Source organism: Neopelma chrysocephalum, unplaced genomic scaffold, assembly GCF_003984885.1.
Source record: "Neopelma chrysocephalum unplaced genomic scaffold, ASM398488v2 Primary Assembly neopelma1_96845, whole genome shotgun sequence".
Classification (NCBI taxonomy): Eukaryota; Metazoa; Chordata; class Aves; order Passeriformes; family Pipridae; genus Neopelma; species Neopelma chrysocephalum.
This window is the reverse complement of record NW_020925488.1, coordinates 148,153-175,223: the sequence shown is the minus strand read 5'-3', so window position 1 is coordinate 175,223 and position 27,071 is coordinate 148,153. Positions and strand designations below refer to the sequence as shown.

The following is a 27,071-nucleotide window of genomic DNA, read 5'->3' as shown; positions in this document are numbered from 1 at the left end:
CTAAGGAAGAAGGAATGTCCTTACATTCTCTGCGTGTCCACTGGCTAATTTACATGTCACTGAAGGAGAAGATTAAACTTCCTCCCACATGCAGCATGTCTGTATTATGCCTCTATATTTTAAGGCTTCTGTGTGATTCGTAGCACAGGTTCATAGGAGCTGCTTTAAAATCCTGTGCAAAAATCTTGAGAACATGAACAGAACAAAACTTAGTCTGAACTTCCCAGAGGAACCCAAGGTGCAGTTTTAAGAAAGACAGGAACTCTAAAATATAAACGTGATAATTCACTTCCTAGCTTTATTATATTCCTGAACTAGCAGAAATGCATTGCTAATGTCTCTTTAGCAGTGACGTGCCAGTGGCACGTGTTATAAATGAAATACTTCTTTAGTTCTAAAAATAAATGAATGGCAGCAAGGCCTTTCCCCAGTGAGTAGCCTTGACTGCTTTTTCTCAGTGTCACAGCACTGGCACATGTCTTCGTTGCTGCTGTCTGAGATTTCAGAAGTCTTCTTTCTGCACTGTTTTGTTTTCAGACTTTATGCAAGAGAAGATGGCAAGCACGTGGTTCAAATAGTTGGATTGCAGGAAGTCCAGGTGGAGTCTGTAGATGAACTGTTGGAGGTAACCTCTATGTTTGTGATTCATTCTTTGTCTTCTACAGCCTGATTTGCTGATTTGTGATATTTGCAGAGATTGTTATTTGGTGTGTAGCACAAGTGTATCTTCCTGTTTCAGGCCCTGAAATTACCAGTCCCAGCAGAGCACCAAGGGACACTACTAAAAGTGCTTAAAAGTATCATTCATGAAGCTGCTTGGGTCACTGTGACTTGTGTTAGCCACGTGCAAGCAGTTGAGCCACAGCTGTCACCTCTGCTGCCATTCCTTAGGGAACATCTTTGCCAAGAAAGAGACTGCTGTCACTATTCCAGAAATTAGATAGTGTCCCAGCAAGGGACCTTGAAAGCTGGATATGTATTTTCTCCATGTGATATTCTATGAACTTAGATTTTTGTATATAAAGGGTATGTGGGACAAAAAATACAAATTTGAAGTTAGAACTGGTAATTAGAAAATACTTAAGATTGAGATATTGATCTGAATTAGTATTAAAACATTGCTTAGGTAATGATGTGTGATAACAGCCAAGTAAAATTAAGATCTTTAAATGGTAGCTGACATTCACCACAAGCAAGGCTTCAATTTTCCTTCCCCTTCCGGCTGAGCCTGAAAAGAACACTGGCGAATTTTCTGCATTGTCTCCTGCAAGAAGAAAGCTGATTAAATCTGCTTTCTATTTAGCCTGACTTTGCATAGTTTAATTCCTTTCTTGGTAAGGAGGTGTAAATTACAAGTGCCTGGTATGGTAATTGACTCATTAAAATTGGCATGGTGTTGTCCACTTATATTGCACTTAATTTTGTTCTTCATCTTCCCATTAACTCCAAGCTTTGGGGCAAGCTGGTGATGCTTCTGCAAATTAGAGTGTAAATTTGCTATATGGTTGATTTACAATTCCTCTGTATTATCACATTTCACACACAGAAGACCTATTAAATTACTTCATTCTTACAGATATCTTGGGGGGGGGAAATGACATCGTTCACAGGCCCTTTTGAACACAGAAATGTCACTGACTTGACTTAAAGCTTCTGAGTATTCTGCAACAGATATATGGAAAGAGCCTTGAATACATCCCTAGTTATTCACAATTCATTGATGCTGGCTTTGATTCAGAAATTATCTGCACTTAGCACTAATATAAAACTCGGAAGCAGCAGCAGTTGGTTATGCTGCTCATTGAGAACTGGCCACTGAAAAGCATGAATAATTCACATCTGTCAACTGAGAGCATATTGATTTTGCTAGGTAATATTTTATTTTGTTCTTACAACCAGAAGCAAAATGAATGATTGTTTTTTGAATGCCCTGCTGCAGTCAATGCTAGGCTTTCTGTGACAGTCCTTCAAAGTTTTCAAAAAATAATTATCCAGATTTGTATCTGGAAGGACTCTTTGTCCTTCTGCCTGGCTTCTCTTCCTTCTTATTTTGTTGTTGTATTGACTATAATTGCTCTTTTAACTTTGTTCCTTACTTTAGCATAATTTCTTGTTGTTAGGGAAATTTTGAAAGGTTTTGGCACTTTGTATTTTTTGTGTAGCTTTCTGGATTATTGTGTCCATCTACTACAAGGGAAAGTGAAATTTTAAAAGAGCACAAATAGTCTAATGAGTCTCTTAGGTTATGTGTACAATCTTACAACAGTATGCCAGCAATGAAAGAAAAAATTTTATTTTATAGTTCGGGTATTTTGCAATTCAGAGTGAGTGTGTGATGTAGCAACTTTTTATTTGCAGTGTGCTCTCTAAGCTTTGTAGTGTCACTGCAAGCAAGTCCACATACAAAGGTCTGAAAGAAACATTGTGAGGGATCCAGTCTAACTTAACTTCAGCCTTGTACCAAATTTGAAGGCTATAATGAGCCATTCATCATCTTGGGAGGACAGGATCTCTTTCTGAGAGGCTGTACTTTTATTTAGAATTTGCTTGGGTTTTGTCCCCGTTATTTTGCAGGTGATTTTGAAGGGGGGGAAAGAACGTAGCACAGGAGCCACTGGAGTCAACTCGGATTCCTCTCGATCTCATGCCATCATCCAAATTCAAATTAAAGATGCAGCCAACAGGACATTTGGAAGGTGAGACAAGAAGTGCAAGTGCTCAGTGCCGATGTCAACCCCAGGCACATCCAAGAGACAAACAAAGAGGAGGTGTTAGTGGGCAGGTGTGAGTTAAATCAGAGGAAAGGGTTCAAAGGGACTTTGGGAGGTTTCACAGTCCTTTCTCTGTTCCCAGGGAGAACATTTTAGGCACATCTGTTAGAGCTTTGACAAAACTGTTTACACAGATTTCCAGTGAAGGAGTTTGGCAATCAAGTCCATCCCCTCATCTTCAGTGTTTAATCTGGCTGAAAGTAGATGTCTGCAGTGGACAGGTCCACATGTGAGCTCACCACCTTTGCAGTCAGTGGAAAGAAATAGCCACTTCTGGGGTCCAATTCATGCTGTTCTTCAGAGCCACCTAAATTAGGTCAGATGCATTTGCCTCTCAAAGCATTTGTGTCCTGTAATTGACTACAAAGGGAGTCTGGGATGACAAACCCAGGGGGAGATGATTCCATTACAGATGTTTGCCTTTGGTCAGAAGAATCCTACCTTGTACCTCAGCTAAACCTCCCTGATAATTTCAGAGTGTGACTCTGATGCTATCTACAGCAGACAGAAAGAGCATTTGGCTTCCTCTTCTAGTGTCCACTTTATGTATTCGAAAAATAATTGTGCCTCTTCTCAGTCATCTTTTCTCCAGACTAAACAAGCCCAAGAAATAGATCTGAGGAAAAAGGTCTAGGTATCTTTATTACTGGTGAGTGCCAAAAAACCATGCTGACACACCCTTCCAGCAACTACCATGTAGTCTTTGTTCCCACGATCAAATTTTGAACACAAGGCAAAATGGAAGAGCCACAAACAGTGGAGAGAGGAAAAGACAGAACAGGCAGGCTTAGGAAATAAAAGTATAGGGGTTATGTAGGTGTGGCATCTGGGCCATTTTTTTGTGTGTCTGTGAAAGAGAGATGGAACTGGAGAGAGGAAAGGGTGCCCAGATATGCCTATAAAAGAAGTCAGAGCTGTTGGAGAAAAACAAGAAGGACAAAGACAAAGATACAGTGCAACAGTCATTACAGCAGCTGGCACCCAGAGCTAGAGAATGTGAAATGGAATAATGGAGTTTTGTAGAGGAAGGACAAGGATCACTGAAAGCTCAGTGTATTTACTGCACTGGAAATTTCGGTTCTTATTGTTCTGAATTCCCATTTGACATGGGAATGACAGTTGTCTGTTTTACCTGGAAGGAGAAATCAAGAAACTTACAATTTCTTTTAACTGTATTCTTAGGAAACTACAATCACAGTGATTATCTGGAGAGATGAGTGTGTTGCACTTTAAACAACTTGTCCATTAAACTGTGGAGCACTGTCATCACACGTAATTACACTTTCTATTACAACTGTGTTAGTGTTAAGATGCTCTGACACTGTTCCTGCTGCTGTGCTTATTTTGGTGCCTCAGATGCTTCCAGTGGATGTTTTTCATTGTTCAACAGTAGTAATTTCTAATCATTCTCCTGATGCCATGTGTTGCAGCCCTCTGGTTTAATAAAGAAAAAGGAAAAAGAGGGGGAAAAGGCTCTAAGATGAATGCAACTTTTTTTTTTCCCTAGGATATCATTCATTGACTTGGCTGGCAGTGAAAGGGCAGCTGATGCCAGAGACTCAGATCGACAAACAAAAATGGAAGGAGCAGAAATAAACCAAAGTCTTTTAGCAGTAAGCTACTATCATATCTGGGGGAGGCTTTATATTTAATTACCAGCATGTGTTTTAGGATAAAAATGACCCACAGAATAATATTTGAATGTATTCCGTGGAGGGGCAAAAATAACCAAGGTATTGTGTCCAGTTTAATTTGTCTCATGACCGAAAGACAATTTAAGAAGGAAGAAATTTTGTGATGAAAATCAAGTATTTTTTTATCCATTCTTACAGCCAGCCAGGTAAACACAGCGTGGAGAATGCTAGGTATAGTACGATAAGCGTCCCATATTTTATATAGGAAGTTTTGTCCCTTCTGCATCCAAAGAATGCTGGCTTGGAATTGCTGTATTTGTTTCATAAAAGCACATCTGTTCCTGCCAGTTATTTTCACCACTTGAACTCAGGCTTCTCTTTCAAATCAGGAATAAAGGATTTAAGTACTCAAGAGCACAGAAACTAGCAATTCATGTGTGGGGAGGAAGGAACAGGAAGAAATGCAGTCTTAATGCAAACTGTTCTTTTGTAAGTGCCCACAGTTAGGTAAAGAGGGACAAAGGAGCAGAAAAATGCCATCTGAGATAAAGCAGAGGTGCCTGTAAGGGTAAATTGTGCAGAAGGCTTTGCACCTCCTTTAATGCCAAGGAACAAAGCTCACTGATGGCTGTGGGCTTCTCTAAGCAAGGCTGAAAGTGATACACAACAGTGCGAAGTCAGTGCACACAACTGCACCCCTTAGTGTGCTGTAAATAGGAGGTGCCTTGCTCTGTTTTGAGAATGTAAATGTTCTTTTTCACAGCTTTTCCTGCAGTGGGGTATTAGCATTTGTACTTCACAGGAGATAGCCTGTGAAGTGAATGTGTTTCTGTACTTCGTGCTTTATGGAGTACTTGCTGGTGAATAACTGAGTGGCACAGGGAGTTGGGACCTGAATAGAAGGAAGTCTGATCCTAAAGGTCTTCTCCAACCTAAACAACTCTGTGATTTGTGAGAAATGAGGCATAGTGTAAGCTCATGAAACTGTTTTAAAAGAAACTTTAAAATCAGAGTGTGTACCTTTTGGTATTGTGTGGAACTGAGAAAATACCCAGGCAGTCTACAAGTAGTGATTGAATTAACTGTAAAAGGTAATATAAGAGGTATTAAAAGTCCACATGACCTGCAACCTGTAAAACCAACTCTGCCCTCAGTAGTAATAACTTTGTCTTCAGGCATTTAAACACATGAGGTTTGAAGTTTGCTGCTGGTTTAAATATTCATGTTAATTTCAAGTGGAAGACTTTCAGACACTGCAACTAGGGGAAGCAGGATAAAAAAAAAAAATTGTTTGATCTCCTGAGTGTTACAGGTGCAATTTTTAATAAAATGCTGTAAAAGTGAGAAATAAGTGTAATTTTAAGTGGGAGTCTGTAGAATGTAGTAAGGCTGTAAATGATTCATACCATCACCATGCCAGTACTGTAATCTACTTATTTTTCCTTCAATATTTGCTCTAAAGGGCTTGTCTCGTGGCTATACTTTCCATTTCTGCCAGTTTTAGAGAGCATCCAGGCTTGATATGGAGTGTGATGCTGTTGTGCTTATTCCAGTCAATAACTTTGAGTTTGAACGTGACATCTTTTTACAAGGCTGATAATAAATCACAGAACTGTCAGGATTGGAAGGGACCTCTGGAGATCATCCAGTCCAACCCCCCTGCCAAGGCAGGGTCAGCTAGAGCAGGTGACACAGAAACACACCCAGGTGGGTTTGAGATGTCTGCAGACAAATCTGTGCTCTGTGCTGCGTGAAGGAGCTGGAGCTGCGTGTTCCTGCCTGTGGCAGCTGCAAAGTGACCTTGGCACGGGACATAGTAGGAATCAAAGGTGACACAGGGCACTGGTAGGTTAGGTTTGATGCAGTTCAGTTCACGACTGATTTGTTGTTCCCTTCCGATTGTTTTCTCTTTTGGCAGCTGAAGGAATGCATTCGGGCACTGGATCAGGAACACGCGCACACTCCTTTCCGGCAGAGCAAATTGACTCAGGTAAAACGAGCAGCAAGGCAAGAGTAGAGGTTTCCCTGTAAAGGGCAAAAAAACCCAAAAAAAGCAAATAAATAAATAAATAAGTGGCATAGTTCAGTAACTGCTATTAAACCCCGTAGGAAAAGAGGAAAAGCATAACTTTTGCAAACTTTTAATTTTAAAATAATCGCAGAATTAAGGCCAACTACCAGTTTCTCCCAGCCAGTGCTGGGGACTGGCATGGTTAAAATAACAAACAACCCAAAAACCCAGAAACTACCTTCCAGACTCTTTCATAGTTACCATCCATCTCCACCCATCCATGTGCAACCAATCCTGCATCTTCTGTGCAGTATCAGTCCTGGGAGCTTGCATCAACATTTCTTCACTTCAGTTGTAACATCTGCTTTATTCCCCAAAACATATGGGCACCCTTGTGGCACCTGGTGCAAGGGCTTGTTCAGAGCCCTGATTAACACTTATATTCATTTTAAACTGTAAACAGATAATGATAGGACAAATTGAGACAAAAGAACTACATTTAACAAAAAAGAAAAAAAAGGAGCCAGTAACTAGTGTTAAATTTCTTCTGTACACATTGCTAATTTACAGGACAAACAAGGGGCATGAACTGCTAAGAATCCAGGTTTTTTTCCTTTGAATCCTAGGTGCTAAAGGATTCTTTCATTGGCAATTCCAAGACATGTATGATAGCCAATGTATCACCCAGCCACTTAGCTACAGAGCATACCCTGAACACTCTACGATATGCTGACAGGTAGGTGGTGAAAGATAGTCTTGCCAGGGTGAACAACAGAAAGGAAAAACTAATGTATGATGTTTGTGGTTACATTTTATTTTGGTTGTTTTGAAAATATTGATTTAGGCAAGAAGTGCAATTTGCACAATGCAAATAAAATCCTTACCTATTCCAACCCTTATACTGGATCTTAAAATTGTCCATGTATTGTAAGTACTTTCAGTGATGAAGATATCACTGTGTGCCCCTGTAATAAGGATTTGGTTTAGCTTTGTATTACAATTCTACTTAGAATGTGTGCAAGTCCTTCACCTTCCCTCCTACATAGAAGGAGGTAAATTACAGGCTGTGCAACACTGGTGTTAGAAGGACAAGAGATACTTGAAGGGCAAAAGGGGCAAAGGGAACAGCTGAAGGTCAGGCTGATAGGGAACAGGGTGATACCAGTTAATCAGCTCTTTACAGTTTCGCTGGTGATCAGTTAATCCAGGAGCAGTGTGGCCCTGTGCACATCACCAGAGCTAAGGAGCCCCACTGCAACTACTCCAAAAGTCCTACTTAGTGCTCTGTGGGACTCTGATGTCCTGTGTAGAGTACCAGCTCCTTCTGCTGCATGATAACATGAGGAAATGCCACTGCCTTGCACTGAAACTGGGGCCATTTCAACTCACTTGGCCTGTCATGCATCATTCAAGGAAGCACTTAAAAAGGCTGCTATAGACCTTTCCAGAAGTTCGGGCATTTTGGCAGAGGGATTTTGATACCTGTATAGATCCCGTTACAAAACAAACCATGATGCTGAATTCAGTATTTAGTCTTAATATGTGAAAGCATTAGTTTGTTCTAAAGACGCTGTTATTTATCTGAAAGCATGACACCCTCTAAATCCAGCCTGTTTTACAGGGTCAAAGAGCTGAAGAAAGGGATTAAATGTTCTACCCCTGTCACAAATAGGCGTCGCAGAGCTGGAAACGTGTCTCCAAAACGTGTCCAGAGCACTCCCTCTTTGCCACCTGGGGAAAAGAGCTCTCCAAAGAAAGTGAAGCTAGGCCTACAGCATCCCTCAAGTGCTACAAAAACAAAGGTGTATCCTGCAGCACTCCAGCCACCTGGTGTCCCTCTTACCTCTACCCCAAGGGCAGTCGGCAAAGGACATGCCTACAAAGGAAATACCAGCACACCGTGCTTCCAGCTCCTGAGCCCAATTAAGGGAGTCCTACGGATAGCACATCCCCTGAAGAAGAAAACTGATGATCTATCTCCCCTCTCTGAACAGAGCCCCTCTGTGAAGGATTTCATCATCAAAAGTGCTGCCACAGATGAAACAAGAGACAGTGGCCAGAGAGACAAGTATATTCAAGACAGATCACCTGTCCAGTGCCTGAAAGTCCAGACAGTGCAACCCATTCAGAAACAGCTTCTTTCTAGAGATGATATTTCCTTTGGAGAAGGAAATCTGCCCTCTGACAGCAGACAGGAATGGGGAAATACTTTTGCTAAAGAATGTGTTGAACCCTGGACATATCTGCCTCCATTTCAGAAGGAAAGGGAGGAGCATTTACGTCTTTATCATCAGCAGTTTCAGCAGCCACCTATTCTACAACAAAAATTGAACTATCAACCCCTTGAGAGGTTTTTAATGCAGTACAAGCCCGAGGAGATTCAAGTGAAACAGGAACTGAGCCTTACTCCCACAGAAATGCAGAACAAAGAGGGGATGCCGCTGGAAGATCTGGATGACAGTGATTTCAGTGAAGATTCTTTCTCACCTGTCTGTAGTCAAAAGAGCGTGAAAAGGGGAAACACCAACAAATGCAGTCAACATTCCTTTTTCCTTCATGAAAGAGAAGAAGGAACTGAAGAAGAGCAAAAAGGCCAAAAGCGACAGGATTTATTTTTTAAATATGCAATACCCATGCAAGAGCATGAACTAGATGACAGCTGGGATTGTATCGAGGGCAGCCCAAAGGCAGAGGAATCCATTAAAAATGCAGGCTGCAGCAGAACTACAGCAGACTGGAACTATGACTTAGCTATTGAGTCCCCTCCAAGCAATACTGCAGAAAAGCCTTACTGCCTGCAGGAAGATCCTGCTTGTAGCTGGAAACACAGCAAGGATTTCCTAGCTGATCAGGAAGAGTACAAAACCAAACACAGATGTCTTGTTTACTCCAGTGAAGCCACCTTAACTCCAGAAAAGGATACTTCAAACCCATATGTATCTCCTGTGTTGAAACCAGGAACTCCAGAGTGCAAAGAGATTGATCTCCAGCATGAGGAGAGGGAAGAACCCACTTTGGACAAACAGGCTGCCCTCCCAGGAGATGTACAATGGAAAGCTCATAAAAATGGAGTTAACCACTGTGTCTCTTCCAGCTGCTCCTCAGAATTCACTTCTGAGCTAATAGCCCCTCTCCCGGTGTCCCCTCTTGACTGTGAGGAAACAGCTGATCCAGACAAAGTGTCTTGCAACCAAGAGAAGTCCCCCGGTGAGAAGCAGGCTCCAGGCAGTGCTTCACAGGGCTCCCAGAGCAGGTGTGAGGAGGAGGGCTGGCAGTGCACGAGGAGCAGAGCCCTGACGGACAGCATGCTGGAGCTGGGGGAGCAGATCCGGCTGGTGGGAAGGCACCGCGCCCTGCTGTGCTTCCCGCGGGCCGGGCACAGGTGGCTCCCGCCCGCCTGCTGCCGTGCCAGGCCCTGCTGCTGCTGCCGCCTGGGCTCGGGGTCAGCACAGCAGGGAGGGGGCTTGTGTGTTGGGCCTTACCTCACAGAAACACCCACAGCTGGATCCCCGGGCACCAGGGCAGAGGGAGAGGATGAGGTGTCCCACAGTGACTCCGCGTGCAGGGAACACGCTGGTGGCAGACGGGGTGGTGCTGACCTTAAAGATGGTGCTGGTAGTTCAGGAAAACCCAACTCGAGTCAAGGACCCAGTGTTGAGCCCATGGCTGAGGAAACAAATGCTGAAACACCTGAAAAGAGCTGTTTTTCAGAGGCAACGTGCTTTCTCAGTGTGGGGCACACGGATCATGCAGCCCAGTCCCCCTCTCAGGAGAACAGCCTGCTGCTGCAGCCCAAGTCAGGAGTGAGGAATGAGGACCTCACCCATTCTGAAGACCCTGCCAAGTCATCATTCAGCAGTGAGGAAACAGCATTGCAAACAAAACAGTTAATGCAGAGTGGTTTTACACAAGAGACTTCTGCTGCAGATGCAGGATGTGCAACCAAAGATGATAAGCCAGTAGCAAATGCAAAGAGCCCCTCAGGCATGTCCATCAGCAACTCTCCAAGTGCTACGTCAGAGTTGGGGAAGTGGCAGAGGGAAGCCCTAGAAAAGGCACAGTAAGTCTTGCTCATCATTGAAGTTTGTAATGACGCTTAGAAAAGTGATACATTTGCCTTTATTTGTATGTCATAGTCATATGTGCTTTAAAAACCAAAGCGTAATCTTCTAATTAATATTTATAATAATTTATAGTCAGTATCTTTTAAATATGTGATTGCTTGTTACTTAGTGATATTTTAAAATCTCACAGGAAGCCAATTTTTCTATTAGAGCTTCTAACATAATGCTAGAGGAACTAATATTATAATACAAAGTGCAGTTCTCAGTAATTAATTGGCTTCCTATAAGCTGTAAAATACCTAAAATATATCAAAACCTTCCATCAAGAGTTAGGTCATAGCTGTTCTAACCCTATGGAGAGAAAAGGAGCATGGCAGACACTGAAGGTGTAGATATAAAACTTCCAAGTACTCTGATCTGCCACTGTCAGCTCCCAAGGACTGGCCTGCATTCATGTGTCTGAAAATACATTGTTTATCAGTGAAACTTGCTCAGAGGAACCAACAGCAGCACTGCCTTCCTTCTCTGCCTGTTTTTCACCAAAATTACTTTCAGCCGCATGGTTGTAAGCCATTTCACCAGTTAATTAGTCGGTTGTTTTGCTCCTTGATTTTGCTCTGCTAGAAGCAGTCTGTGCCCCTGTGCTGCCTGTGCTAATGAGGGGCTGTGGTTGGTCCTCTGTGAACAACCCTCAGTCATCCAGATGATCCTTAATCCCAAACCAGTGCATCCCTCTGCACTTCAAGGAGCCCTGGAGCTTCCTGAGTGCCAGGGACATAGGACAGCAAGGCTTCCTCTGGGGTATTGCCCCTTCTTGAAGGTTTATTGAGGCCAGCAATAGTGCAGCAGGCTGTGTAACCAGAGGTGTATTTTTTGTTTATCAGACAGGCTGTAATTCGTGCCCATCAGGAGCAGCTGGATGAAATGGCATGTTTGTGCTTCAAGGAGGAGTGCTTGATAAATCAAATGTCAGCAATGGTAAGTGTTTCATACGATGATTTTGGTGCCTGTTGAACCTGCATAGATTAATCTCAGAGATTATTAACTTGAATTGGTGATGTGATGTTCCTCGTCAGTTCCTCTTCTTGTGCTCCGGTGCCTGTGTGCTTGGAGAGGCCTCTCATTCTCAGCGCCTGTTGTGTCTCTGCCAGTCTCCAGAGTCCTTGAGGCAGCAGGAGGTGGATGGGCCAGCCCGAACTCTTTGTCTCTTATCAGAGAGCCTGCCCTTATTTTGTGTCAGGGGCACCAGACTGTATCAGACAGGGCGTCTGTCCCTGGGATGTTTTTCTCCTTATGGGCTGGAGCAAGTGAGTCAATACCACAGAACACAGCACACCCCTAAACCATGGCACTGGTGGCATTTGGCTCTTCCTTCTGGGAGCCCCATTGCCTCCCACACTGCAGATGTGCCAACAGCCCTGGCCCCACTCACTCCAGTGCTCTGGCCACTGTGGTTTGTGCCCTCACAGGCTCTTGGCTTTTGTCACTCGGGTGTTTCTTGGTGTGTCCTTGTCTCAGATGACAACTGGTGTATGCTGGACCCAAAGACTGGCACCTGCATGGCCCCAGTGCAATCCCAGTTCTCTGTTCCTCCTGCATCCCGACAGGTACATGTCACAGCCATGGGATAAGTCTCATCTCTCACCCAGACTGTGAACAATTCCCAATGAGAACTCCTGCCTTCCCAGTTCCCTCATCTTATCAGTAAAGCCAAGCTGCATTTCTGCATTGCATTACCAAACCATTTCAGTTCCTATCACAATTCAGATCTGAAGTACAGGGACTCTTCCCTCAGGGATTCTGGACTGGATCCACCATGTGGCTTACTCACTGTGATTTCCAGCTGCACGTGCTGTGTTACAAATAACATACAGAAGTTCACAAAGCAGCACAGGAGCCATAAACTGTGTTAGTTTTGTGGCAGACAATGGAGTGATACAAAGCAATCTTTTACTTTTTTTTATTTTTAATTTTTTAAAAAATCTTCTGAAATTGTTCTTCTTGAGTCTGTTGGTCACTGGACACCAGTTCTGCCCCCCATTTATTTGCCCCTTGTAGCAAGCAGTTATTTTCTGGCTAGCAGAATTATGACAAGCTTGCCAGGTCTCCCAGCAGTGTTATTTTACAGCATGACAGTTTTTTGGGTAGTGAAATCAGCTTGGGATTCCTGTATCAGCTTCTCTGCTTCCATTTTCAGATGATTTCAGCTTCTCCAGCCATGAAACTTTGGCTGCAGGAGAGAGTTATGCCAAGATCAGCCACACACTGAACACAAAGCCATATTTAAAGTGCTTAAGAAAAATATTCCACAACAGCTGGGCTAGTCTTTATTACTGTCCCGATGTCCCTGTGAGACAGAGATACAGTGCAGGAAATAGCTGGAGTACTGCCAAATCAGCTTTCAAGTGATTGATTTCCATGCATAGCAGCTGAATTCCCCAGCCCTGGGGATGTTGACACCTCCCAGCTTCTCAGGCACTGACCTGTGAACAGAGGCACCAAACTGCTCACAGCTGGAGAGCAGAGCAAATCCAAGTGCTCCCTTATTAATACAAGCCCTACTTAAAAATAACTGCCTCCATTTCAGTTTTAATCAGTTTCATATTGCTTTCTGTCCGTGTGGCAGGTTGCTATGGAAGGTAGAGTTCCCCTCAGCCAAGGCTGTGTACAGTGCTGGGATTGCTCACGTCAGACCTGGCAGACCTGCAGCCAGGCAGAAGTTGGGCTGGGCCTGTGACCTGATGAGAAATAAACCCCTCACACCTCTCAAGATTGGGCTGTTATGTGTGATCCATGAGTGCCCAACGCCCCATTTATTTTCATGATCCAACATGAGAGGTGTCAGGAACAGTGTCCAGTAGATTGTAAAACTAGGTGACCAGTCCCTGTACCAAATCTTTGAAAAGCTGACCAGTGTAGCAGAGTAACAACAGGCGTTTCATACATTTTTATTTTTAAACCATTGTATTTGCTGTAATTTCACCAACAGATAAAACTACCAGAGTCAGTGAACCTTGGTAGTTAGAGACACTGACCTTTGTCTGTGAGTGTCAGGACTTAAATAAGGAAATGTTGTAATCTACTAGACTGCAGAATGGAAAACAGGCTTTTATGCACTGCTGCATAAAAGTGCAAAAAATATGCTGTTTTTCTCGACCCTGCTGCTACTGTTTCCTAAACTTTCCTTTTGCCTTCTTCACCAGGATTTTCAGAATTTCATGGCCATGCTGGATGAAATCTTGGAACTGAAGTCACAGTGTATCCAAACGATGCGAGCCCAGCTCCAGGTCTGCTTAGCCTCTCCTGGCACTGACATGTCACTGCAACCACCTCCACCAGTTTAGACCTTCTTTGCTTCCACACGCACAGGAGCAGCTACGGGAGACACCAGCCAGCACTTTGCTGCACTTGGTGCTGCAGAGTGTGGGTGGTAGGGGATAGCTTTTGGTTTGATGTGTGTGATTAGTGTGTATTTTATATAAGGATGGAGAGAATTTTGAGTAAATGAGAGGTGACTAATTGGCAACACAAGCTTTGTATTTTCATTAATACCTGTAAGCCACCTTCTTAGAAATAACAATTCAGCAGCCTTTAAATGTCTCACCAAGCAGCAGGCAGTCCTGTTCATGTATCTCAGCAACTTCTCACGTGTTAAAGGCACTTCTGCATTGCCAAGAAAAAGGGGGGCAGAGGGGAAAACAACCTGAATAGAAATGCTCAAAAGCTCCCCAGAAAAGTGTTTGCAAACAGGAGCCAGGGGTTGTTACACTAACATAACCAGACCTACTTAGTAATTGGAAGTCAAGGCAGGGCAAGAAGCGCTGTCAGTTTCAGAAGAAGGAAGCCTATTGTTGCCCTAGTTTGTGGGATGAACACTCCAGAGCTCCTGAAAGATGTGGTTTAAGTCATGGGTGACGAGTGGTTTAGCAGGGACTTTGTACCAGAGATTCATCTGTTGTGTTAATAAGCGTGTGGGTTTCATGCAGCTGCCCACAGCTAGAGGCCAACAGCTTTACCTGCTGCACACATCGGCCCCCTGCCCTGTGCCCGGCCCTGCAGTGCCCGCCGGTCTCACAGAACTGATTTCTCACGTGAAAAGCAGGTCTGGCTGGAGGCACTGAGCTCGCAGGGGCTGCTGATTGCTGTTATGTGAAACTGGTATTTGAATCAACAACTGCAGAACCATCAGCTGGAGCCCTGTAGAAGCTCTGGTGCTGCACATGCATCACATCTAAACCACAAAGCAAGTCCACTTGCTGAAGGCACAAGTGACCTTGAAACATGCTCGCTGACAACACGCTGTGTGAGCGCTCCCGCTCCAAAATTAGGGCTGTCGCAGCGCATTCATCCATCTCAGTGTCTTCTCAGTAATGCCTGTGGTAGCTCACTCAAAGCCTGCTCAGTAGCCAGAAATGCCAAGGGTAATGGAACACTCCAGTCTGACCAGCTGTGGGTTTTACTGCCTGGCTCCACAGCCTCCCGCACGAGCCCCAGTTGGGCTGAGTGGCAGTGCAGTAATCACAGTGACACTTTGGGATGCATATTTGGTGCAGACACTCCCAGGAATGTCACTCATGAATCCCACATCACTCTCCTGACTGTTGGGGTGTTTTTAGCACTGGTTAGTCTCCATCTTACAACTGAAACTGGATTTCCCTGTGGAGCAGAGAGCAGAGTTTCTCCAGGGTCTGAGTTTATGGCTCTCAAGATGGTTCCTGTGTCCAGGTTACAGGCTAGCAACGTCACACCTAAACCCACGTGTCCCAGCCCCCTGGTCAAAAGCCTTCCTTGCCCAGAGAAATGAGGTGTCCCCGAGCAAGACTCCTGGTGCTCGTGCACAGCACAGAGCGGTAGAGCACCACGGAGAGCTGTAAAGCAGTGGGACACCCAGCACCCTGCTGTTCCCTGCGGGGAACAGCGTTTGAAACAGCTCCCTCCACCTCCTGGGGCCCAGGGAGAGTGTTCCCATGAGTAAGGCGAGGGGAATATGAGGCAGCTGGGTAATCCTTGTACTTTCTGCATGAAAGGTTGTCAGCACTTAGAGTGGTTTCCCCAGCACTTTCTCAGCGAGCACAAAGCAAACAGGGCTGACAGGGAGCAGCTGAGGAGTTCTGCAAGTTTGTTTGGAACCAAGGAAAAGGTCAGGCTGTAGGATGTGTGCACAGGTCACAGGAAAACGTGATGCCCAGCCAGAAACACAGTGTGAGGGAGGAAAACTTTCCCTCCACGTGCTTTGACATTTGGGAGAAGAGTATTGGCTAAATGCATGTTCAGAATTTTAAAGTGCAGCTCAGTAAAGTACCTTCACAGGCACTTTCAGTGTCTTACAGAAGCTGAACATTTCTAAAGCAACACACAAGGAAGAACCATTTGCACAACCAACAGTGCCACGTCCAAGCCTCGGTGCTTTCAGACAGTTGTGACAAGACAGATGAGTGACCAAAAATTTCCACGAGCAGGGATGTGAGTTAAATCAGCTGCCAGGTTTGAGCAACCTGTGACTCCCATCTGGTCTACTGTGAAAAAGGCAAGTTTTATCTGGCAGATCTGAACCCCAGGACCCGTTCCCAGAGCTGGAACTATTTGCTCCCTTGAGGAATGGCCAGGGACACTGGGAAACAACAAGTAATCAAAATAACTGCAACACACACTTTCCCAAGGTCTGATACAATCTTTTTTTAAACTGGAGTCATCCAGCCAGTCCACAAGACTATACCCTCCGAAATGTAATCTTTTATTATCAGCCTGTTCTCCAAATTTTATTTTCCCTACTGAATGTGAGACTTAACTAAAATGAAAAAAATAAAGCAGCCCTGGCTGTGGAAATCTGCCCAGCCATGGCAATAGCTGGACATGTTTGAAGTGCTGCACACCCAGGAGATACCAACACTGGGCTCCTCGTATGCAACTACCAAAGATGATGTAACTTCTTTCTCCATTTTTGGGGTTATTACCAAGCTGCTGCATTAATTCTTATGTGAAAATGTGCTAAATGAGCATCTTAGAAGTGTCATCCTTTTCCTATTGTCTCATATTCCACTGACAACTGATATGAAAGGTTTTCATTTCAACTTGAGGAATGCATGTGAAAGTGTCATTACAGAAGTCTAAGAGATAAAGAGAGCTTGGCCATATACAATCAAATAAACACAGCTAAAGTGGGTTCACTTTTGTACTGAAGTGCAACAAAGTGCTCATGGAAGAGGCTTGGTACTTTATTTCAATGGCTGACAAAATTTAAAATAAAATTCAATGTACTTCAGTACTCAGGTAAAAACCATTCTGAAGGAAACGTGATCGAAGTGCCCATTTGACTGACTGCAGAAGATTAAGTGGGGCTGGAAGCCGGCAGAGATCCCCTTCTTACCAGCCTGTTGGTGTGGCTGGTGTTTCAGAAGCGTGGCCGGCCTGACCAGCCTGGGCCAGCAGCAGAGCGACCCTTGCACGGCCAACACGGAGAGCTGCCCACCCAGGCTCTGCACTGCTGGGAGTGCTCCAGCAGGGCCAGGCCAGGAGCCACAGGGCTGGGTGGAAAAATCCCTGGAGCATGGGGGCATCTGCTGCTCCCCCTGCCCAACTGCAGGATCCCATAGAGAACTCACCCTCAAAACACTGAACAGTGACCACCGCAGCACCTCTGCTCCCACACCTCCAGCCAATGATTTTGGCTCTGCCTCTACCCTTCTCCTCACAAGCCCTCCCACCAGGAGCCCAGCCCTCAGTGCCCAACCCTGACAAAGTTACAGCAGTGCCAAGTGCCAGGTACATAAATCAATCTGACCTGAGAACCCAAGGAAAAGCCCCGAGGTCTCCAGTGTGACCGGGGGTGCAGCCAATCTTCCCACCAACAAGCAGCAGGGGAGAGCCCAGCATTGCTCCAGCCAGCAGGACCTCCCCACGTCTGTGCTGAGCTGTGCCTCGACAGAAGAGAACAGTACTGAGTAACTAGCAATGCACAGCACCCACAACACTGAAGTCTCATCACATTGTGTCTCCTGTTACACGTTCCTTCCCCTCCTTTAAGACACCAGGTTACTCCCCGCACTGCGTGGTCTTTTCTTCTCCGAGATGCCACCCCAGGAATACACTTCATGCCTTCAGCCACCCAGTGATATAAGTCTGGAAACCTCACTGCCAAAACACGAGCAACATCACAAGGGAAGAGTCAGGTGGGTTTGGCTCCCGGGAATGAGGAGACCACCTTCCCCTCCCTGCTCTCACCTCTACAACAGCCTCCGTAGGCAGAGTACTGGGGTTAAGAACCAGACCCCACAGGGCAAATGTGAAAAAACAACACACACTAACAGAACCAAAGAGATTATTTTATTCAGAGGTTTGGTCTAAACAGTTGTTTCACTAGCAAGACTTCTTGCCTCTTCAGGACTGTGGCACCAGATGGGGATTTGTTTGCGTATCAATTCTGAGAAAGCCAAACAAGCAATACAAGCGACTGCTCCTGGCAGTGATGGTAAAGCAGTTTCAGTTTTGTTTTCCAGGTTTTCCGATTAATCAGGAACCCCATTGTCTCGTTTCAAACTGTCACATTTCTCACCAGCTGCTGCACATCCTTCTCAGACAAGTTTTAATTTCAGCCCCACCACCAGAAGCTGGTGAAGTTCAACACCACGGGATACATGCAGGGCAACCTGCCCTGGTCCTCCTCCTCATCCCCTCTCCACATCTCCTGGATACTTGCCAGCTACATCCCTCCTTGGCAGCATTTTAAGTAAAGGTATGTAATTAATGTACTTGGGCACCTCACAGAGAATTCCAGGAGTTCACACGGGGCTCAAATTAGATATTCTGGTCACAGAAAGTTAACAAACACCATGGAGATAAATGCCACCCCCTTCAGAGTCCTGATGAGCTAAAACCTCCTACTGAAAAACCTACACCGAGGCAATGGGCTGGGCTGTTCTTGCCTATGGAAGTCCAAAGCTCCAGCTTAACGTGAGTTTGGATCCCTAGGCTCAGTTTTTGCCACAAAGCAAAAATAAAGCCCCAGAGAAGCACAGCACACTCCACCACTGCAGCCAGGGCCCCAAGACATCGGGTTGTTCTGCCCAAGTGTTCACATGTGCCCACAGGAGCAGGACCCAGCAAGTTCTTTGCTGAAGCCAAAGAGCGTGAGAGATGGGAACCATGACACTGGGAGTTACATTGGAGGGTTTTATTAGTTGTTCTTCTGCAGAATCAAAATATTTAGCAAATCAGAGATTCTTCAAGACTGCTGATATTTTATGTATTTAGAACTTGAACAATGTACAACGTAATATTTTGAACTATCAAAAACAACCCCAAACCTGATTTGTAGTACTAGATGTTATTATGTAATTCTATAGCAGTGTGAAAAATGGAACTAATGCAGTGAGTATATTTGTTTTAAAGAAAGTGCTTGAAAGAAACCTCCTGCATCACACTGAGTATTATTTAAAACAAAAAGATAACTGATTTCCTAGCAGGGCATTGCCTTAAATATCCTACAAGCCTGGGGGATTAAGAATACTGAGCCCCAGCTCTCTGCCTTCACGTACAAGAACCAACACAAGTTGCAGGTCCAGGTAGAGTTCACAGCTTACCTGCTTCAAGGGAACTTACACACCACTGAGCATTGACATGCCACTCATGTCTGGCAGAAGTGTTGGATGCATGGGTAAAAAACAAAAACCAAGAGGACTAAACAAGGTTCTGTCTTTATGCATAGTGACAGTTTCTGAACCAGTGTTTTACTAAGTTACAGACTAGCTTTCAACCAAAAAATAAAACTCCATTGCACTAAAGGTCAACTTTAACCAGTTAATCTGGACTGTGACACAGTCAAGTAATTCAGTACAAGCAGACAAGACACCATAAAAGCAGCTTCAAAGAACCAAAGCATTCTAGTTTCAGAACCAACTTAATATTCTTCTGTCCAACTCCAGTGCAACAGTGAGGGGGGAACCACTCCATCTCTACCTATGTACAACTCCAGTAGAGGCTGGGCAGTCTGAACTCTCCGTGGCCGAGCTGGAAAAAGGAAACTTAGGAAAGGACACTTTAAAAATTTAATTTAAGAAAGAAAGTTGGCCCTCAGTGGAAAGAGAAATGCTGGAGTGATGCACGTGGGCGGGCTTGCTCAGTCACTCTCCCTTGTATGGAAAAAGCTGGACTCCTTCCCGCTGAGAGCAAGTCACACTGGATGTGAAGGTGGCGGGGCTGGTCCTGCTCCATTGCACGCCGAGAATCCAGGAATGTGTTTTCAGCTGGCTCCTGCACGGGCCATTAGATCTTCCAAAGCGTTGTGTCGGTCCTTATGTAATAATAACACCTCCTTAATGTCTTTTAGTTCAAAGCCCATTTCCTTAAATTGACTCATTAGCTGGAGAAGTTCTGTGATCTGCAAGACAGACAAGCCCATTATTTGCAAGAGACAAGTGGATCAGTGCTTGGTGGAGGTTTAGCACAGAGCTTGTCTTCAGCAACTGGGCATGCCATGGTTGCAGATTCCTCCTCCCCAGGCACAGCCTGTTCTGGCTCTCTTTGGGGAAACTCTGCTCACAGCAGAGCTGGCAGAGCTCTGGGTGCAGGAGGCCACGGGACCTCACCTTCAGTGCCCTCTGTTTCCTGTCCTTCATTTCCAAAATCCTCTTCAACAGGGGCACCAAAGCTTAGCCTGTGTGACTGTCTCTCTCCCAGAAGGAAATTTATCAACCTGGTCCAATCTGGGCTCCCAAAAGTGCTGATTAATGGCACCCAGCTCCCCCATCCAGCAGCTCCTGCTGCATCTGAATTTTTTTTAAAGTTACTTTGACTTTGGGAACAGCACAGTAGCTCTTGCTATCAACTGGCTTCTCAGATCTAGGGCAAACTTGGGGGATTAGCACAAACCCCACTGTGTACACACAATACTACCAACGTCAACTGCAAATCCTCCCTGAGCTTTGAAAAAATAAAGTGGCAAGAAGCCAGTCAGCTGATCATTTTTATGAACCCTCTGCCATTTACAGTGCCTCTGCTCCACTCCAGGGGAAAGAGAAATCCCCAACAAGCAAGCAGGTTGAAATGGGCAATCAGGAGATTAACCATTTCCAATTTTGGGGTTGAGCCAGTAGCAAATGTGTTTCCTGAACTCAGTTCCTTCCCATCTTCACTTTGCTGTTCCTCTGTTTGCAAGCTCATCACTAGTTCAAGAAAGGCAGGAAGGCATACATATGTCTGGGGTGGGGGTTGGGTTGCACCTTTAAATATTTCATGTAATAACCTGGCACACAACAGGCTGGCAGACTTTAAAAGATCCTGCTGTCCTCTGCCCTGGCTACCTGCCCCTGTTGTACCTTTGGTGCTGGTAAAGCAGCCAGACAATAAACCACAACCAAAACTCATTTTCCAGCTTCTTCTAGAGCGAGCCCTAAACCAATTTGCTGAGCAGCCAGGCAGATGCATTCATACAAGGGAGAAAATCCGTGGCCAGGGCAGGCTGGCAGGGTTCGAAAGACAATTTGCTGCTGCTGAAGTTAACTGTCTCTGTACCAAGCACCCTGCCCACGAGAGAACTCTGGGCATTCAAAACATTATGACCACAATAAGCAGGGTTTCAAAAGAATCCTGTCCTCATAAAAATGCTTGCAAGTGAGTAACAGAACAACGCAGAAGAATTCTAATGCTTTAACAAATTCTAGCTTTATCAACACAAAGATGCCCTTTGGCAGTCAGTTTTGGAAACAAGGCAGCATTACCATGAAAGCCAGAATTACATCAGCCAGAGGAACTGCTGTTGGAATTCCCTGTCATGGCACATTCTCTGTTCCTGCACACACTGCACCCTCACCTTCTCCTCTGAACACTGGTGCATTTCCAAAGCTGCTTCAACAAGAAGTGGATCAAAGCCCTTCTCACAAAGCTGTCCATGTGCAAACAGGTAATCCAGCACCTGTAAGGAATGAAGAAAAGAAACCAAGTTTGCAGCGTGGCATTGGCAGCGTGTGGTTGAATGGCACCTTTGTACGTGCAGAGGGGCTGAGCATGACTCCAACCCAGCACTTCAGAGACAAAGTCCTTCTTAGTAAAGTTGAGACACTCTTTTTATACAAGAGTGCAGAGAAAGCACACGAGCCTTTCTGTCCTCCCGTGCTCTCCAACCAGCTCTGAACCTCTTCTGCGTCAGTCAGAGCACCCTCCAAAGTGTATCTTCAGCCCTCTGTGCCTCACAGTGTAGCAGAAGGTCGAAGTTTAAGTGTGCTTTTTATACTACACATTTTAAAAATGAATCTGTAGGTCCAGCAGTCAAGACATGTCAGCTTGCAGGTTCCTCTCAGGCAGCCACAAGAGCTGATGCAATCTGAAAGCAGTCAGCCTTTGAAGATCAACTCAGCACACTGGTGAGTGAGCTGCAAATCCCAGTTCAGATGCACAGAAACCACTGACACATTTCTTACCCATCCTCAGCTTTGAGACGTACAGGGAAGGGTCAGGTGGGCAGTGTGAGGTGTGCAAAAGAACATGGCCTGCAAGTACAGCAGGATTTAAAACCGCCCTCTTAAGGGACACATTTTTCCATTTGATACCACAGTTCATTCCAGTGCAGAGCTTAAGCCACTCTCAACGTGTAAGGAGTGGGTAGGAGATCAGCCCAGCAAGCCAGAGCCCCTGGGACCCTCCTGCACAGGCACAGTCCTATGTAGCACAGAGCCTGCCCAGGGCCAGCACAGAGAGTTTGGCTGTGCTCTCCCCACTTAAAAGTGTTTGAAGTGGATCCAAGACCCAGAGCCACCCTCCACCCTGCAGTGATTTAAGCTCAGTGACCTGGTTTTAGCAGTCATTTGAGGCAACACACACGAGGCAGAAAGCACCAGCACCAGGGTGCACACTGAAGTCGGTCAGTGGGACCTTGCAGGAGCCTTTCAGGGCTGTCTCAGGACTGCAGGGGCCAATCTCTCTACAAGGAGAGACGTCAGCATCGTAAGCCCTCGTGCTCAGAACAAGGGAAGTTGGCTGTATTTCTGCCACGTGGCACTAAGCACGGTGCAGAGCCATGCTGAGCTTCCTTTGGATGAGTTTGTGGCTCCTGGGAAGACCCAGTTCCTCTCCCAGCTGCGCACAGAGCCAAGGCCCATCCCACGCTCAGCGCGGCTCCAACACAGCACCCACAGATGTGGCCAGCTCGAGCAGTCTCTCATCAGGAACAAGCACAAGCACTCTTCTCTTTGGTTTTGGGAGCCTCCACTGCCAGGTGACAACTCCTCCAGCAGCTGATGGCAGTCGCTATAGGCTGTTAGAAGAACGGTTTTTCCCCCCTATCCATCTTGCAAACCCAGGATTGCTCCTCAGCAGAACCAGTGTCCCACAAAGCCTTTCTTTGTACTGCACGAGCTCTTACCTGGTCTATATTCTGTCCCTTCTTCTTCATGGCTCTCAGGACGTTCTCTGGCGAGTACCCCATGTTGACCACGGTCTCCACACACTGCCTCTCGCTGGGGGAGAGGCCCTGCTGCAGCTCCATCGTGCAGCTGCTGCTGCTGGGCACTTTAGACACTGGGAAGTTTTGGTGTGTTACCTGAAGGGGAAGACACAGAGGCTGAGGTGATGGCCATCTCCTGCATCCCCACATCCTGTTCCTGGCTAATGCAGAACCAGGATACCCCATGTAATTAATACAAGAGAGTTTCTAGACTGCCCTTGGGAAGTTACATGCTGTGAGGATGAAACAGAGCAGTGCGCAACGTCTGATTCCCACCACACTCTTTTAACCCTCAAAAGAGCAATCAACAACCCAGACTCTTCACAATAAACCCCCTCCTACTGGTGTGACCAAAACCTTTTGAACACCCAACCCCTGCAACAGTGAAGGTCACGATACAGCCAAACCCCACACCTCAGAGGAAGCACAGAGATTGCTTCCCTCACCACAGGTTTACTCACCACCTATGATTTTCTGTACTCACATGAACACTAGGTCTGGAGATTATCATAAACATGATCCAATGCAAGGTATTTGGAAACTTACCACAGGGATTTCTGTTTCCTTGTAGTCTGGGTGTACCTGCTGGACAACACACAAATAAAACAACCATAAACATTATGCACCAGTGAGCAGAATTTGCCACAGCTGGGGAAGGAGGGTTTTATAGAATACTCCACCACACCATGGAGACTCAAGGTCTGATCACACTTCTGCATCTGAGAAGTGGACATCACACATCTCACATGCAGAAGTAGCTACAGAATAGCCACCTATATGTGTGTAGCTACAGAATAGCCATCATGAGGATTTCTTCTCTCAGCACTCTACAAACGGATTATACTCCAAGCAGGATGTGTGTACTCTCATAATAATTGTAAGCTTGTTTATTCTGTCACTGTAACAGCTGTGTGTTCACACAGCTCAGCGAAACACGCTGGCTCCAGTTCAGCTCCTGACCAAGCGCTGCACAGCCTAACAGTGGTACTTTTGAAACTGTTGCCTAGAGACTTCTCTTGACTTGTTGAACATGAGAAGGGGTAAGAGAAAAATACACCTTTTTTCTACTCCCAAAGCACCGAATTCCACAGCAGCATAGGAGCAACGTGGCACACTGGCTAAAAAGAGCATGTGATTTTTCTGCCCAGCACTCAGACCCGTTCCCAGTACAGCAACAAGGCTGGGTCACGTTCCTTCTGCTCCCTTTCCACAAAACCAGGCTGCCAGAGGGCAGAACTAACCCACCACTTTATAGGATTTTGCCCAAGATAAGAGCTGTGCAAAGGGAGGCCTTGGCCCCACCAAATCTGCACATTTCAGTTCACACATCTAGATCTCCTGCATTTTCAACAGAATTAGAACAGACTGCAGGAAATCACTGTGGACCAAAAACTGCAGCTTTTTGCATTTCTTAACAGTTATTATGCCAACACAGATTGCTTGAAAGCTTGTCCACATCCTTCAGAAAGGCCTTCTTTGGGCCTAAAATGAACAACAAAAAGGCCTATACAGAAAACCAGTTCTGACAAAATCTACCAAGATTTTGACAAATTCCATTTATTTGCAAGATGCCAAACCACCACCAAGGTTTTGTTCTCCATTTCTGACCATTTTAATCTCAAGGGTAAGAATTTTTCTTCTATAAGACAAAGTCTAAGACATCATTTTCACTCTGATGGAATGGTGTACCCAGGGCAAAAAGCACTAGGATACGGGACACACTGAAATGTGGGTCTGGAGAAGCCCTGAAATCAGCTGGTTGTCTGACTGAAGGATGATGCTTTGTTATCGATGCTGTAGCCAGGAAAACCAAAACTGCTTCTGACACCAGAGATTCAAGAGTCTGGGAAAACCAACTCCTGCTCCTCAATCTACTTGAGTTTAATTTCAAACTGTTGTCTTCACTAGTCTTTTCTCCTTCTGCCAAAGCTCTGAAAATCAAACCAAAAAGTGAGGAGAGGGGACCACCACAGAACCTGCGCAGCCTCAGAGAAATGGAGAAACCACAGATTTGTTTCCATCCAAAATTTCCCAGATCCTATTCACTGGTAAAGCAAAAACTCCAGTGGTAACTGCAAATTCAAAGTTACAATTTCTAGTCTCATGAGGAAAAAAATTATTAAATCACTGTGTACACACAATTGTCCCAAGGCTTCCTAAAAGGCTGGGGCTACAGAGATGCTCAAAGGGCTGGAGTAGCTCTGCTACGGAGACAGGCTGAGAGAGCTGGGTTTGTTCAGCCTGGAGAAGGCTCTGGGGTGACCTTAGAGCACCTCCCAGTACCTAAAGGGGCTCCAAGAGAGTTGGAGAGGGACTTTGGACAAGAGCATGTAGTGACAGGAGAAGGGGAATGGCTTTAAACTGACACAGGGCAGGGTTAAATAGGATATCAGGAAGAAATTCTTCCCTGTGAGGGTGGTGAGGCCCTGTCACAGGCTGCCCAGAGAAGTTGTGGACGTCCCATCCTCGGGAGTGCTCAAGGCCAGGTTGGATGGGGCTTTGAGCAACCTGGTCTAGGGGAATGTGTCCCTGCCCATGGCAGAAGATTGGAACGAGATGACCTTTAAGGTCCCTTCCAACCCAAATCACTATGATTCTGTGAAAAAGGACAGGCTTATTCTACATTTGACTCTGACTTCCTTCTGTTGTTTTCATACTCTGAGGCTTTTTATTACATTTACTTAAATTCTTTTGTTCCATTTACTTCAATTTCTTGCATCTCAGCTGTCATTTTCCAGTCACTGGGACTTTCCTGTGGAAACATGAAACAAGTATAACCTGAAGTCTTGGAATTCAAACAGAAAGAACTAGTTCTGTCAGCATACCTCTTTCTTGATTTGCTGCTTCCAAAGGAGAAATAGTTTCAAATTAAGACCTTTATTACTTCTACTACCAAGTCTCTTTCTTTGTCAGTTTGAATCTTCCCTTACAGCATTCTTGAGGATACACCTTCCCTCTTGGTCTTTAACAAATTTTAATCCAGCAGAGAGATTTTGAGGGAAAATCTGGCCATCTTAATTCCCATCTATCTAGTTGTGATTTTTCATCTTAGTCCCCAGAGATGCTACGTGTTTTGTAACTGAGGTTTCACCTCTGAGCTACCCATGACCACACAATCACCTCTCACCCCTGTGACCTGCAGCAGTGAGCAGGTGCTCAGCACACTGTTCCTCCTGCCAAAGTTCACAGTATTACATTTATTCTGGTCACCAATAAACAGCTGTTCTGCTGACAAACACACCATTTCCCAGAATACTGTATTTCACAGTTGTTAGTGCATTCACCTAAGCCTGAAAAGAGGTGGGAGAACAACAGGAGAAGGAGTAGCATCATTTGTTACAGAGCATATGGTATCACAAAAACCTACAGTATGCCAGTAAAACCACAGAACCACTGAAACACTGCTTATACTGGACAGAAAAAAAAAGCAGATTATTTTAGAACCAGCTAGAGGATTTGACTACACAGTTTTCACTAGGCTTCATGTCCAGATCTGAGGTTCTTCACAAAAAAAAGTCCACAAACTTACTCTAATCTCTGCTCTTATTCACAAAGAGACAAAAACAACAGGTGATGTGAAGTTGGTGTCCTCAGAGTCACTTTAGAACTTGCAACAAGACTGAGGAAATGAAGATTCCATCTCCTGTCTCAGAGCTGGGCAGCAATCAATGGTGATGTTAAAAATACAAGATGATCTTCAAGACTGGTTTTGGTCTCCACCAAGCAACCCTTCCACCCTCCTTCACGAGGAAGAGGGTGGATACCAGATTTCAGACCACCATAACTGTCTTCCTTTCAAAGACTGAATTTTAAACGGATCTCAGGAAGCAAATTAAAAATAAAAAAAATACACTTATTTCAATGCAGGTCAACCACAAGCACTTTTTTCTTCCCTGAATGACACAGCACATCTGTGTTTTTCAATTTGGTATTACTGCTATTCTTTGAGAAGTCTGTATTTCCCATTTTTTCCAGCAAATAAAAAAAGCAAACCGAGGAAGAAATCTGGAAGAGATCTGACTCAAAGTCTAACAGCACTTCAGAATCTGATACATGTCAGCTGGATAGGACAAAATGCAGGACCATATACAAAAGATACCTTATATACTTAGTTCAAAGGTGTGCAACTATCAACAACAAACGAGAGCTGAGAAG

The 27,071-nt window shown here is 45.1% G+C and overlaps 2 protein-coding genes across 15 annotated transcripts in view; one reads left to right on the top strand and one right to left on the bottom strand.

The window, feature by feature from the left end:
• KIF24 (kinesin family member 24) overlaps positions 1–14,006 on the top strand; it is a 28,363-nt gene extending 14,357 nt beyond the window's left edge. For 7 of the 9 annotated variants that reach the window (XM_027670348.1, XM_027670352.1, XM_027670346.1 and 4 more), the window contains 8 exons: positions 538–625; positions 2,575–2,696; positions 4,279–4,384; positions 6,324–6,395; positions 7,043–7,152; positions 8,038–10,476; positions 11,365–11,458; positions 13,684–14,006. In XM_027670348.1, the coding sequence (XP_027526149.1) occupies positions 538–625; positions 2,575–2,696; positions 4,279–4,384; positions 6,324–6,395; positions 7,043–7,152; positions 8,038–10,476; positions 11,365–11,458; positions 13,684–13,824 (3,172 nt within the window). In that variant the 3' untranslated portion in view covers positions 13,825–14,006. Of the gene's footprint in view, positions 1–537; positions 626–2,574; positions 2,697–4,278; positions 4,385–6,323; positions 6,396–7,042; positions 7,153–8,037; positions 10,477–11,364; positions 11,459–13,106; positions 13,602–13,683 lie in introns of those variants that run through there. The other 2 variants (XM_027670355.1, XM_027670350.1) reach the window with 2 other exon arrangements.
• Positions 14,007–17,781: 3,775 nt separating this feature from the next.
• Positions 17,782–27,071, bottom strand: part of UBAP1 (ubiquitin associated protein 1) — a 34,565-nt gene continuing 25,275 nt past the window's right edge. For 4 of the 6 annotated variants that reach the window (XM_027670385.1, XM_027670386.1, XM_027670383.1 and 1 more), the window contains 4 exons: positions 23,463–23,501; positions 22,836–23,012; positions 21,288–21,389; positions 17,782–19,856 (listed from right to left, as the gene is read on the bottom strand). In XM_027670385.1, coding sequence (XP_027526186.1) covers positions 19,719–19,856; positions 21,288–21,389; positions 22,836–23,012; positions 23,463–23,501 — 456 coding nt within the window. In that variant the 3' untranslated portion in view covers positions 17,782–19,718. Of the gene's footprint in view, positions 19,857–21,287; positions 21,390–22,835; positions 23,013–23,462; positions 23,502–25,620; positions 25,669–27,071 lie in introns of all 6 variants that reach the window. The other 2 variants (XM_027670389.1, XM_027670387.1) reach the window with 2 other exon arrangements.